This window comes from Hippocampus bargibanti, linkage group LG04 (assembly GCF_051943395.1).
Source record: "Hippocampus bargibanti isolate YZ-2025 linkage group LG04, ASM5194339v1, whole genome shotgun sequence".
Classification (NCBI taxonomy): Eukaryota; Metazoa; Chordata; class Actinopteri; order Syngnathiformes; family Syngnathidae; genus Hippocampus; species Hippocampus bargibanti.
Genome location: NC_142737.1, coordinates 3,740,902 through 3,755,404, shown reverse-complemented (window position 1 = coordinate 3,755,404; position 14,503 = coordinate 3,740,902). Strand labels below are relative to the sequence as shown.

At 40.8% G+C, this 14,503-nt stretch overlaps 1 protein-coding gene and 1 long non-coding RNA gene across 4 annotated transcripts in view; one reads left to right on the top strand and one right to left on the bottom strand.

The window, feature by feature from the left end:
* Positions 1-443: 443 nt before the first annotated feature.
* Positions 444-14,503, bottom strand: part of LOC148898751 (uncharacterized) — a 41,907-nt gene continuing 27,847 nt past the window's right edge. Inside the window, exons 7-8 of the long non-coding RNA XR_016114630.1 lie at positions 7,962-8,100; positions 444-1,486 (exon numbers count right to left, since the gene is read on the bottom strand). This is a non-coding gene — a long non-coding RNA (uncharacterized LOC148898751). The remainder of the gene's footprint in view (positions 1,487-7,961; positions 8,101-14,503) is intronic.
* Positions 3,466-14,503, top strand: part of LOC148898750 (uncharacterized) — a 60,073-nt gene continuing 49,035 nt past the window's right edge. The window contains exons 1-5 of one of the 3 annotated variants that reach the window (XM_088993586.1): positions 3,468-3,639; positions 3,777-3,859; positions 5,685-5,743; positions 6,148-7,373; positions 11,694-11,747. In XM_088993586.1, the coding sequence (XP_088849712.1) occupies positions 3,813-3,859; positions 5,685-5,743; positions 6,148-7,373; positions 11,694-11,747 (1,386 nt within the window). In that variant the 5' untranslated portion in view covers positions 3,468-3,639; positions 3,777-3,812. Of the gene's footprint in view, positions 3,860-5,684; positions 5,744-6,147; positions 7,374-11,693; positions 11,748-14,503 lie in introns of all 3 variants that reach the window. The other 2 variants (XM_088993587.1, XM_088993585.1) reach the window with 2 other exon arrangements.

Below are 14,503 nucleotides of genomic sequence, written 5' to 3'. Positions count from 1 at the left end.
AAACTGACTCTGGAGTACTCCAGATGATGGATGACGCAGTTATGTGCTTGCTATCTGCTGTTTTTGGGCGGGATAGTATTGGTTTCTATAAATGGTGGATTGACTCTTTCATGCACCCTGTAACCCGATAACACACAAAACTGTCCACAGTAGGAACTGCAGCCCCCTCAATGGGTTAAATCGGATACGTCCCGAGTGAAAGCAAAGGTACTAAATGTACGGCCCGCTATAAATTACATTTTTGAAGCCCAATGAAAACATATATAGATCACTTTGGGACCCAGCATATGAAAATACGATTTTCCAGTACCCCTGTCAATCACATGGCGAAAAAAATCAACATCACACTTATCCCCTGTAGAAACAGTACAGTGATACCTTGGCTTATGAATTTAATTGGTTCCCAGACAGACTGTGTAAGGCGAAAAGTGTGTATCCCCAAAAAAAATTTTCACATAGGAAACCATTAAAATGAGAATAATCCGTTCCCAGGTCCCCATAAAACATAATTTTCTACTTTATTTTCTAAGCCTTAAAACTACACAAAATATACCTTATTTTATGTATAATAAATGTGCTATGGTATTATAATTAAAGAAAAAAACTATACTATATAATAAAGTCGTTTTATTTACCTTTGTGATGGTCGTTGATAGCTTGATGGAAAGTAATGGCCGGTTTCCTCAGCATTTAACACTTGATGAGGAACGTAACCTTCTTCTTTCACCGTCTTGAGGAATGATCCCTTGTAGGTGCTTTCTCTTTGATAATTTTATCTAGTTTTATCTAGTTGATATCTTTTCGCATAAAGTGTACAGATGGCTTGTGCGGCTTGTTTGTGGAGCCTGATTGATGGGATATTTTAACCTTGCAGACTACACTCTGCCTTTGAACTATCAAAGTCAAAATTTCACTGTTTTGTATCCATTTCGTCACTCTCTCTTTGTCGTCTGCCTGTCCCTTTAATGTTTAAACCACCTCCTCCTCCTCTCACTGCTGTGTTCTTGACCAATCACGTGGCTTTAACCGAAGACTGGGGGCGAGGAATAGAGGACAAAAACAGTCGGCTGCCATTTTGTTCTTAGAAGAACGAGCTTGTTCGCGAACGACACATCACTCATTGAGGCAGCTCCGTGTGTATGCCGAAAAAAGTTCGTATGCCAAGGTAAAATTTTCATATATTTAACGTTCGTGAACCGAAAACTTCGTAAGACAAGGGGTTCGTAAACCGAGGTATGTACTTACAATATCTCTTGAAGGTAAATGGGAGGGATGTTTTTGACCACCCCCTCTTTTCTTGGGTCGCAGTGTGTCCACATGGAGGGGAAGGGGCGGGCCCTCCGATCCGGTTGCAAGCAGCTGAATGGGCGCACTGTTGGGTTTCCCCTTCGGACGCTGTCACAGAAGGTCAATGAGGACTTTCTCCAGCGGAGGAATTTCACAGTAACGCAGCGTAGTCAGGGTGGCGAGAACCCACCAAAGTGTTCTGGAAAGGAGGTTGCCATAAATAGGTAGTTGGTGTGTTGACACCTCGTGATGTCATTTTTGAAATGCGGGGGGTGCGATGAGGTTCTGGTGGGTGCAAGATGAATGTGACAGAAGTGGACTTGACCTCGATCGAGGTGTTTACATAGCCATTAGTCTGCCCGGTTGAACAGGATTATAAACGATGTAGCCAGCCATAAGGAAAAGGTTGTTGATACGATTAAATTTGAAGTCGCTTGCAATAAAAATCGAGATTCAATCTCACTTGTACTATCTCATTTAATTCACCCAACAGAGAACACTGACTTTTATAGCTTTAAAGAAATCAGGGATTGACATGCGAGTTTATTAGAACGACAACATCAGGAACGAAAAAAATGAAGTTTATCAAATGAATTAAAAAAAAAAAAAAAATGAAGTTTATCAAATGAATTAATTCTACAAAAAAAATGTTTTTGTCACTGACAGTTAATTTCAGCTTTTCGTTTGTGTGTGTGTGTGTGTTTTTTTGTATAAAGGCATAGCCCTGCAGAAAAAGGAAGGTAAATAGTCATTTAGGGATTGTAATGTACTTTTTTTATATTTTTTATATTTTTTATATTTTTTATATTTTACATTTTTTTTGATTCCGATATACACACATATATATATATATTTATTATATATATATATAGTAAAGTCTCGTTATATCGATATCGGATATATCGATAGTCCCGGTTATATCGATATTTTTTCGGACTCCCTTGAATATCGATATAACGAGACTTTACTGTATATATATATATATATATATATATATATATATATATATATATATATATATATATATATATATATATATATATATATATATATATATATATATATTATACAATCTGATTCAATTTTCAAGGTTTTGTTTTCAAATATCATTTCAGTTGGACATTTGGGGGGAAATTGTGGTTTTGTGGTGCAGGATGCAGAATGTGCAAGAAGGCTTTTGTACAGGAAATACAGCTGCGGTCAGGTCAGTCTTAACTCGTACGAATTACTCTTAACCACAAACATTGTTCCAAAAAAAAAGCAAAGCAAAGACAACATATGCCAAATACAATATAGGTTATAATATGTGTATTTGGCTCTTGGGCTCACCTTGCGGACAATCGCAGCGTATAAAAAGAGACTGACATTTGACATCGTCGCGTGTCTGAAGCATCAGAGGAAAAAGTATAAAAAATAGTTTTCTTTTAATGTGGTTAGCTAATTTGGATATTCTTCTTTTAAAACGGATTGCGTGGGTTTTCTTCAGGTACTCCAGTTTCCTCCTTTCGCCATCAACACAGATCAACACGAACCTCACTTTCCATACGACACTACCTCACTTTACATACAGAAATTACATGTATAGCCACGTTATAAGTGCCTTGCATGTCTTGCCCGCTGGGTCCGAGAGGACATTAATTTCATCTGTGCTGTATGTCATGCATATTAGCATATTTGACAATAAAGCTGACTTTGACTTTGACTTTGACTTCAGACCAAACAAAGTACCCAAAATGCATTGTGTGTCGCTTTCTCGGTCAGGGCCGTTCCAGACGTGACGTCACGTCAGGCATCGTCATCAACTCGAAAACAAGACTTCTTGAATATAAACGTAAAACGTAACTTAAAACGTAAAAAGCTATATGCCGCGGAATATTTGTAAAATACGCTCAGTAGAAGTCATTTGAAGTGATTTTACAAATTATGGACACAACTTGTCTGAAGGCATCGATTGTCCTTTAAATCATGTGCCGAGAACCCCGTGAGGGAACCACACTGTAAATCTCCACTAACACATTCAAAAAGTCGCTCGACAAGACCCCCCCCCCCCCTGAACACCCCCATCGCTCCAGCAGCAGTCCAAGGGGGCTGCACACAGCCTTGCACGAGGGAAGGACACACCTTCCAGTCCCTGTTGCAACTCCACAGCGCGGCAGAGGGAGGCATCTAACCCCCCGACCCCCTTACACACACACTCCCAACTCCTCTTCTTCCCCCTAACTCACACATGAAACTTTCATTTTCGGGAACTCTGCACGCTCACAACTCACACAGGCGCGCGGAATGCCGGCGTGAATGGGGATCCACCCCCCCCCCCTGCCAAAAAGGTGTCGATTTAGGGAGCAGAGCGAGGTGGGAGACAATGATTGTCTGTATTTATTATAAAAGTGTGAATTAGTTTGGTGGTGGGAGGTTTAAAAAAAACTGGAAAAAAAAGAAAAGCAATTGCAAGCGGGGATGGAAAGCGCTTCTCTGCCTCATCCGGACAGGAGTGAAGCCCCCCAAGAAAGAATGAAGTAACCGCGATGGAGCCGGACAATGGCCCGCACTCCGAACTCAAAGGAGCCGGGGGGTAAGTCGCCGCAACCGCCGCCGCACTTTAGCATCTTATTTCTGCTTGCACGACATTTGCATCCATCTCACACATACATCATCGCCTCCTATTAACTTTCCATGTTGTGAAATTAATTTTGTGGAACCGCGCCGACTCATCACATAAACGTCAAATGTGGGAATAAAACATAAAATAAAGTTTCATTGGAAGGTGCGGCACAGTTTTCAACATCCCGTTTTGGCAACCGAACTGGGATTTTGCGTTAAGAGAGATGTATGAGAGGAGGAGACAAGTCATCCATTTCACTCCTCCCATATTGTGCATCATCTTCTGTTTATTGGATGAACCCCCCTTCCCTCAAAATGGAGGCGGGGGGGCGCTGTTGCATCATATCCACTCGACGCTAGTCTACACTACTGTACATACACTGTGAGTGGAGCGCACGCCCACTTTTCTTTTTGTTTTAATATCCAGGAGAGAGAGAGAGAGAGAGACCCGAGGAAGGATTTAATGTCAGCAGAGTGGTTTGCAAGCAGCTCTCTGGGAAAAACCACAAATGTAATAAACTCTGTGAATTACAAGCGCTGTTAGCAAGCCACACACATTAGCAGCTTCGGGAGCGGTAAAAGAAAGGAAAAAAAATGGGTGAAGCCAACGTTGACGTTATCACCTGGTAGAGGAAATAACTCACATACTACTGTTTACGCCTTTCAGAATAAAATTTGATGGAATTATCCATTCATCCATCCATTCCATCCATTATTCCTACCCAGCCACCCATGCATCTTCTAATCCGGTTATTGTCATGACCGGTGGCAGGCCTGCTTGAACTTATCCCACCTATCAGTCGGCGGGGTACACCCTGAACTGGTCGCCAGCCAATCGCGAGGCACACTTTGACAAAAAAAAATACAAAAACATAACCTAAGGAAAATGTATCAACCTGCCTTGCATGTTTTTGGAATGTGGGAGGAAACCGGAATACCCGGAGAAAACCCAGTCAAGCACGGGCAGAACATGCAAACTTGAACCTTGCACTTCTGTACTGCGAGGCAGATGTGCTAACCGGGTTCTGATATCAAACATGCATGATTTGATACATTGCATGTTTTTGGAATGTGGGAAGAAACCGGAGTACCTGGAGAAAACCCACCAGGTACGGGGAGTACATGCAAACTCCATGCAAACCTTTCACTTTCGTACTGCGAGGCAGATGTGCTAAACCGGTTCTGATTGCAAGCATGGATGATTTGATGATACATTGCATGTTTTTTTTCGGAATATGGGAGGAAACCGGAGTACCCGGAGAAAACCCACTCAAGCACAGGGAGAACATGCAAACTCCACACAGCAATCGAACCTTGCACTTCTGCACTATGAGGCGGATGTGCTAACCGGGTTCTGATTTCAAACATGCATGATTTGATACATTGCATGTTTTTTGGAATGGGAGAGGGAACGGGAATATCCGGAAAAAAACCCACCCAGGCATGGACGGGGAGAACATGCAAACTCCAACCAAGAATTGAACCTTAGACCTCCACACTGAGAGGCGGAATTGCTAACCGGATTCTGATTTCAAACATGCATGATTTGATACATTGCATATTTTTTTGAATGGGGGAGGAAATAGGAATACCCGGAGAAAACCCAACCAGGCAGAGGGAGAACATGCAAACTCCACACAGGAATCAAACCTTAGAACTCCGCACTGAGAGGCGGATTTGCTAACCGGATTCTGATTTCAAACATGCATGATTTGATACATTGGAGTCCATCCATGGGTGTACAAAAAAGTGACAATATTCCATTTATATTAAAATGTCTTTTTTTTCTGTCCTAGGAGAGTCCTCATTCTTTGGACTATTCTGTGTTGTACCTGTTCGCTCACACTGGCTCAAAGTGAGTATTATTTCCGGAATGAACACAAGTGTGCTTTTCTTTAGCTTCTCTTTGGAAACAATAAGACAGACAGAAGATGATGTCTAGGAAAGAATGTCACGGCACAAACGACGGCGTAGTGGAAGCTTGATGTCAAATGCCGATGAGTTCCTACGATCTATCATAGGCGTTTGGTTTCCGACGGAATTTCCTTTCCACGGTGGCAACTTTTATTCTATCGACAGTGAGGTCTGTTTTTGTTGGTGGAACAAGCTGATTGGACTTGGAAGTAGCCCATTATGTCCTTTGCCTTGAACGACATGCAGAGTGTTCTAGGATTGCGGAATCCCAAACTTGCAACCGAGTTCTCCCCTTGCGAGTCTTCACTTTTAATACTTGTGGTCTCTTCTTTGTCTGTTTTGAAGATGTTGATATTCTGCAGCAACTGGGTCTCTCCGGGCAAAGGCCAGACGGCGTCTCGTCGTCCTGGAGCGCTCGACCCATCCCGGATGGAGTCATCCCCTTCAAGTCTGGTGTGATTCTGACTCCGAGGGCGCAAGTCCAGGTTCCCATGCGCACAGTCATCCCAGCTTCATACGCCACCGGCAACATCTCCCTGATTCTTAGTTTGTCTCTTCACCGCATCAACAGTGCCTTTTTGTTCTCTGTTGTGTCTAAGAAAGGTCGAGTTCAGCTCGGCGTGCAGTTCATACCGGGCAAGGTCCTGGTTTACCTGAGCCATAAGAACTCTGTGGGATTCGACTATGACGTTCATGATGGCCGCTGGCACAGTCTAGCCTTGGGAGTCCAAGGCCATCGAGTGACCTTGTACACATCTTGCGGGAACAGCAGCCTCCATGTGGATTTAAAAGGCAAAAAAGTAGAAAGGCTTGATCGGGAGGGTTCGTTCCTACTGGGGAAAGGGAACCACAACGCGGTGCAGTTTGAAGGCGGCATCTGCCAGTTGGACATGTACCCCTCTGCCGAGGCGGCTCATCGCTATTGTGATTACGTGAAGAGACATTGCAGAGAAGCCGACACGTATCGGCCTGTCTTCGCACCCCTGCTACCTCTAATTTCCATAGACCCAAACGTAACACATACCACAGCACTGGGATTGACAGAATCCTTGCGATATACTCCCAAACCTACCGTCCTCTCAGGAGAAGGATTTGTTTTTGTTCCAAGTAATCGTTTGCTAGTTGGTAATGATACATCTATGTATCGGACTCCTCAACCTGCTCTTCCTGTCAGTCAAGTGGACCGTCCTAGGTTGGAAAGACCCAAAGAAACTGTGACCTCATCTATCCGGACATCACCGACACCGGAATTACCTTCGCAAACAGGTGAAGACACAAAGGAAAGACAGGTCTACTCCCATGTTGGCCAAGGATTCACAGATTTACTAACATCTACAAGACCACCGGAAACCACAACCGAGTCAACACAGGCACCCTCCTCCTATTTTTCATCCACCATTGCACCCAAAAAAACTGATCCTGAAACAACCATTATGCCGGATCTCAAAACAACGGCAGTTATTCCTGTCACTCCTGCAGCCATGGATGACTTGCAAACTTTCGACCTTGAACCAACCCTCGTCTCACTGTTGGCAGGACCACCCGGATTTAAGGGAGAACCGGGGCCACCGGTGAGTGTACAGACAATAAGTCGCTTCTTAAAAACCTGTGTATGAGAGTTCCTGGTACAGTTCTCTCAGCATAGTGTTTATTTTACGAGTGATGATGATTAATTATACTGTTTCATAACACTTGGCTGCCGGATCCACGTGGGCTAATCCCTAATACGATTTTAGTCCTCGTTTTTATGCAAGACCAAATTTGTGGCTTTAATCCTGCTGACGTAGATATCAAGCGCACCTTGAGGTTGTGTAAACCTGGAGCGCTCCGTGTTGATATGAGGTTTTCTTGTTCCAAAGTTGCATTTAAACTTGTCAAACATAGCGAATCTCCATTTGAGCCGTTTTATAAACATCCTTAGCCTGTCTGTTACTTTGATGACTGGCACTGGCGTGTACTCTTTGAAGGTCGGCTATGTCAAACAATGGTTGTCTTCTCAAACATTTTAGCCTTTTAAAAGCGAGAGCCAAATATTTGCTACAACACATACGTATACACAAAAGAGCTACAATAGCAAATACATGTATATGTGTCAATTAGATTAAGCGTGGAATATTCAATTCAAATTCAAATTCAAAGCCAAAGTGTCAAGTGCTTACTTGATTATCAATAAAACAGCATATGTAGGTCAGCGTTGTTTGCGCATCTGTCTCACAGTTCTGAGGTTTGTTTCAGTCTTGGCTAGGGCCTTCCTTTGTGTAGTTTTTATTTCTTCCCATGATAATCCAATTTTGTCACCTGTTCAAAAAAAAAAAACATGGATTACTGAAAAACGTTGCCCATTTGGTGAAACAAAATACAAAACAAACTGACGAGGAAAATTTGATGAACACAAAAACTATGCGGAAAAAAACAATCAATAAGGAAACTGGAGGGCGTGTTGAAATGAATTAGCAGTACGTTCAGAAAACAGTTGCTAGCTCACAGAGCCTACTTGTAGCATTAAATGGGCATATTTACAGCATCATTACCTAAAACCGTTGTTTAGCTCGCTAAGTGTCATTCTGGGAACAAAAAGTAGCAAGTATGGTTTTAGTTTTCCGTTGCCATCCCAGCCCTTGTTTCATTTTTTTAGTTAGCTTTAGCATAGATAACAAAAAAAAGATTTAACTTCTGGTGCTCAACCTTTTGGACTACAGACTACTTAGACCAGGGGTGGCAAAGTCATTTTTTGTCGGCCACATTGTAATTACGGTTTACTCTTGAGGACCGTTATGAATTTGGGGTAACCATGAGAATGTTTCATCTCGTCCACATATAACATAGAGAATACACAACAAATTAATGAATAACTAGTTTTCAAATCTGAAATCAAGAATAATGACTGTTATTGTGGTTTTCATACGACAATTTAAAAATTTGGTTCGGACTTCAGTTAGAATTATGGCACTTGACATGCTTGATTTGCTTTTGCAGGCCAAATAAAATGATATGGCGGGCCAGATTTGGCCCCCGGGCCTTGACTTTGACACCTGTGATTTAGACATTATTAAACTAGCGCTATATAGCATACGAAATCGAGATTAAAAATTAAATCGCAGCCTTTTTGATTCTGACCTTGCTTCACGCCGAGCTTGGTAGAGTTAGCATTTAGCTGCATCAGCATGTTTCCTCCACTTGACATTAATAAGCTCGTTGCAGTCTTGTTCGCTGTCTGTCCGCGAAACATGAAACGCTGACACGCATTTTCCATTGTTGAAGCAAAAAAAAATACACAAAAAAAACCTTCCGTGCATTAGCACATGTTTGACACACACACACACAAAGAAGGGTTGAAATAAGTTTTTCCTGCTGTAGTGGTGAATGGAACCGCAGCTCTACGAGCCACTCAGACACATTCTGTGAGAGCAGAAATTGCTGCCAATCACTTGGGTGGTGAAGGTGATCTTCGCGACGCTTGGCGGGATTGTGTAACATGCTGACATCTGCTTTTATGTCATTTGAAGCAGACTTCCACGGCAACCGTACAATTTGAAAAAAAAAAAAGCCCCTGGACGCGATGTCTGTTTCTCATGTTGTAAATTTAACAAAAAAGAAAATAATTGAAACGTGTTCTGTCAAAACTGACTTCCAACAGTTCCAAACTCACTCCCCCAAGCTGGAGTAGCACTGCTACGCTATGATTCATATTTGTTTTGTAATAGTTGATAGTCTATAATTACAGTCAGGCCAAGATAAGATTTTCCTTGATTAGGGGCAAAGATGTCTCACAGTGTACGACAAAATCTCAGAAAGCAGTTGATGAGAACTGACTTTGATTTTTCTAACCGTAATTACAACAGTGGCACCGGGTGGTTAGCATGTCTGCCTCAAAGTTTTGAGGTTCTGGGCTCGAATAACGAGTTTTGCTTTTCCACTTATTACGTTCTTCCCCTGAGGTCACTGAACTTCTTCAGTTGGGATCGGAACCACTGGAGATAGATAGCGTTGCCGTTGGTATGACATCATCAACTTTGATTAACTCATTCACTGCTATTCACAAATTTATTCGGGAATTGAAATTATGACGTAGAGCGCCATTCCCGAATTTGTTAAGGCTTTTTCTTGCTTGGGTGCTGATAAAGCGCTGGCCTTGGCCTCTGGCAAGGTTTTTTGTTCCCTTCCACAAGGGGGCAGCATCTCCCTTTTTCCATGTTAGCGCTTTGTTCCAGCTTCAGCTGTTGTCAAAGCGCTATATAAACCAATATGTATTGCATTTTGGACAGCCGCCCCCATTTCAAGCTCATATAACTCCAGGCCCATATAATTTAGGAATTAACTCTTTTTCCTGATGAAAGAATAATACTAATAATGATACATTTCATTTATAAGCGCCTTTCAAAACTCTCAAGGTCACTTTACAGTCAGAGGATACGTTTTTCTGTGGGTGAGCAGCGGCAGCCACGAGCCAGCGTTCACTCAACCCGGAAGTAAATAGATAGAAAGCAAGCTAGCCAGCTAGTAGACAGCCAATAGATAGACAACAGATAGTAAACTATGTATCTCCTGTTTCTATTTATAATTGTATTTTATTTATTGTATTCTATTTATAATTGCATTTTATTTATTATTGTATCTATGCTTGTCTGTGACTGTAAAGTGTCCTTGAGAGCTTTGAAAGGCGCTTGAAATAAAATGTATTATTATTATTATTATTAATTAATAATAATACATATTATAAACTAGAGAACTATCCACCTAGATAGCTACAGTATATAGCTAATAGAAAGCCAAATAGATAGAAAGCTAGCCAGCCAGCTAGTAGAGCTAATACAGTAGATAGCCAACAAATAGCTAGCTAGATAGCTCGCCACCCAGAAAGATACATAGCTAATAGCTAGCCAGCTAGATAGGTAGTTAGCTAATACACGGAATGTTACTAATTAAATAAATACACTGAATTGAGGAGAGTTTAACGTTTCTCACACTGCATTGAATGTTTATGTCGTCCTAAAACTCAATATTCCGCGGGTCCTGGAATTGCATTGTATTTTGGACAGCTGTCCTCATTTCAAGCTCATATAACTCCAGGCCCATATAATTTAGGAATTAACTATTTTTTTTTTTTCGGTGAAAGAAGAGAGTCTACGTTTTTGTACGCTGCATTGAATGTTTATGTAGTCTGAAAAGTCAATATTCTGTGGGTCCTGGAATTCGAGTGACAGTGACAAAAACCCTGGCACTGGAGGGACCCAATTTTGCACATCGTCTGGCGGTGAATGACTTAAGAATGCTTATTAAGCATGTTTTACAAATGTTGACTATAATGAAAATGATTTGATTGTATGGAAAATTTATGCTCAAAGATGTTCGTAAACACTCATTTCATAATGGGTTGTTATGATACCCGTAAAATCTTTATTTAAAAAAAAAAATACAACAAATATTTTGACTTGACGATATTTTCCCAAGAGCAAACCTTTTCTTGTTATTTCTTCAGCCGTGGGAAAAGAAACCGAAAAAAAAAGCATCGCTGCTAACTCCTCGAGCGAGCTCATGTTCCTCAGATCCCTCATTAGTTTTGACCTTTCCGAGCCTCGCTAATCCGTGTTTGAAATTGTTTCAAAGACGGCCAATGGGCTTCATTAAAGCCCGATGCCTTGCCTATTCGATATGTCACATGTGACATGAGGAATATTGGCGTCGTAAGGGTCACTTGCGCGCTTAATCAGAATTTTTGGGGGGGATTTCAATCTCCCAGAGTTTTACCATCTGGTGCATTCAAATAACCGCAAGCCACTTTTGTGACACTCGTAAAAAGTCTGACATGAATACATGTGTAGTTACGTCATCGTGCATGTACATTTGCACGCTCATCCAGATGACTAATGGTCTGACATTGTCCTTTTTAGGGATTTCAAGGACTTCCAGGACTACCTGGAAAGCCAGGGAAGCGTGGTCCACGGGTGAGTGAAGGCAACAAACACTTTCATGGCGCATCAAAGGTGCTCTGAGCATTTCCTAGCTCTTATGTGTGGCCTCACGCGATGTTTGGGGAGGCAAAACGACTCCTTGTGTTGGTGGGTTAGCATGAGGGAGGAAGGAAAAATTGCTTTGCTTAAAATAAATTCCATGTGCAGTCCCTGTGATGTCTGGGAACGTTGAGGGGTGTCCTATGTCGAGGTCAAGAGGGTCAAGGAAGAACATTGTGTTTCGACGGGCACTTTTCAATGTATTGTTGTGGTTTCGCTCGCAATGTTGTGCCACACATGGCATCCAGAGTATCCAAAATGGCAGCAAGTGTCTGTCTGGTTTTATTTATTTGTTTATTTATTTATTTATTTTATTTTTTATTTAATATTTATTTTATACGTATTTATCCATTCATTCAGTCATTTATTTACAATATAATACATCACATATTGATTTATGTAGTGCTTTAACAACACCCAAAGCAGTTATTTATGTAACGATTTATCTATTGATTTATGCATTCATTTATTCGTTTATTTGTTTTTTATTTATTTGTCCATTTATTTACAATATAATACAATACATATTGATTTATATAACGCTTTAACATCACCGAAGCTGCTATTTATTTATTTATTTATCAGTTTATCTATTTATTTATGTTTCCTTTAATTTTCCATGTATTTATTCATTCATTCATTTATCGAATTATCAGTTTATCTATTTATTTATTTTCCCATTTATTTTCCATTTTTAATTTATTTAATCATTCATTTATTCATTTATTTACAATACATATTGATTTATATAGCGATTTAACAGCGGAAGCTGCAATTTATTTATTTATTTATTTGTTTATGTATTAGTTTATCTATTTATTTATTTAGCCATTTATTTTTCCTTTTATTTTCCATTTATTTATTGATTTATCAGTTTATCTATTTATTTATTTTCCTATTTATTTTCCCGTTTCTTTTTCTTTCTTTATTTAATCATCATTTATTTATTTACAATACAATACATATTGATTTATATAGCGATTTAACAACAGTTAAAGCTGCTATTTATTTATCTATTTATTATTTTTTTTGGGTGGATTTAATTATTTTAGTAGGCGGGCTGTAAAATCTACAAAACTAAATCTGATAGTCAGACAACTAATGAAATCTGACTTCATTTTAGCAGGAATGGTCTTTTGCAGAGCTGCTGCATGACTTTGGAGTCCCACTTGTGGTGGGGCGGTGTGCGTGTCTGCGTGTTTGCGTGTCCGTGTGTGTGTGCGTGTGTGTGTGTGTGTGCGTGTGTGTGTGTGTGTGTGTGTGTGTGTGCGCAAACTGTGTGTCCTGTGGCGGAACCTCAATGGAGCTGGCCTATTGCAAGGCAATCCCTTCAAACAGCAGAGAAAGAAGCCTTTGTCCCCATATCAAATCATATTAAAGCATTTAAAGACTCCGCCTGGAGATCAGAGAGTCTTTGCGCTCGCACACTTTGAGGTTCATTCATCAGTCAGAAGCGCAGATCCAAAATGTAGGCCACTGACACACTCCGAGTATTACCAACACACCCATTTCACGACCTAGCAGAAATTCCCAAGCTTCTACGTAAGTCTTTCTATGTTATAGCAGTGGCGAGACGTGGATTTCATCGCTAGGCCTTCAGTAGTGCTACATCTGCATCAATTTAGACTGAAAAAAGTATGGTGTGATTTACTAAAAGTCCACTCGAGGGTACCATTAGCCAGGAAATAACTGTCCGACATTTCTTAATGATGTCCATTTTTATAGCTTTAGCAGTATATCTGCAACCAAATCCATTTTTTCTGCTCCTTCAGCCATTGTGGGTTGACAAAAAAAGCTACCATGTGCTAGCTCTGGCCAGTATGCTATTGTAACTAGCGGCTTGTGATCAGAGTAATGTTTGGAAACTATTGGTAACCAATCACAGTTCGCAAACTATGACGTTGGCCAGCGCCTTCAAGAAGGCATTGGTTCCCCTTTTGGGTTGCTCAAAATCTGATTGGATAGAGCAACAGTTTCATCGACATTGATTTTTATGCTCCACAGCCTGCAGAACTGATTGTGAAGGCGTCCAGGAAGGACGCCTTCCTATTTTTTTTTTTCCTCTATTCCCCGCACCCAGTCTTCGGTTAAAGCCGCACGTGATTGGTCAAGATCCGCACACACACACACACACACACACACACACACACACACACACACACACACACACACACACACACACACACACACACACACACACACACACACACACACACACACACACACACACACACACACACGCAGCAGGACACACGCAGCAGTGAGCGGGGAGGGGTTACAGAAATAGAAACACACACACAAAATGTAGACAACAGAGCTTGAAACAAAAAAACAAAAGTGAAATGGTGAGAAAACGGATAAGCCATCTGTACAATTTGAAGAGAACATATAAGCAAAAGTGAAATGGTGAGAAAACGGATAAGCCATCTGTACAATTTGAAGAGAACATATAAGCAAGGGAACCAGCTATTAATAAATGAATAAAGTTTCTAGTGTGTCTGTATGCATATGTTTTAAACATATGCATATGCATTTAAACAGCTTCTTCCCCCAAGCCATTAACTCTTTGAACTCTTTCAACAGTAGCCAAAATGGAACTACATACTTGGCAATAAAGATGATTCTGATTCTGATTCTGATTCTGATGTTGCTGTTGCAATATCACAACTTTCTAAGATATACAACCCAGA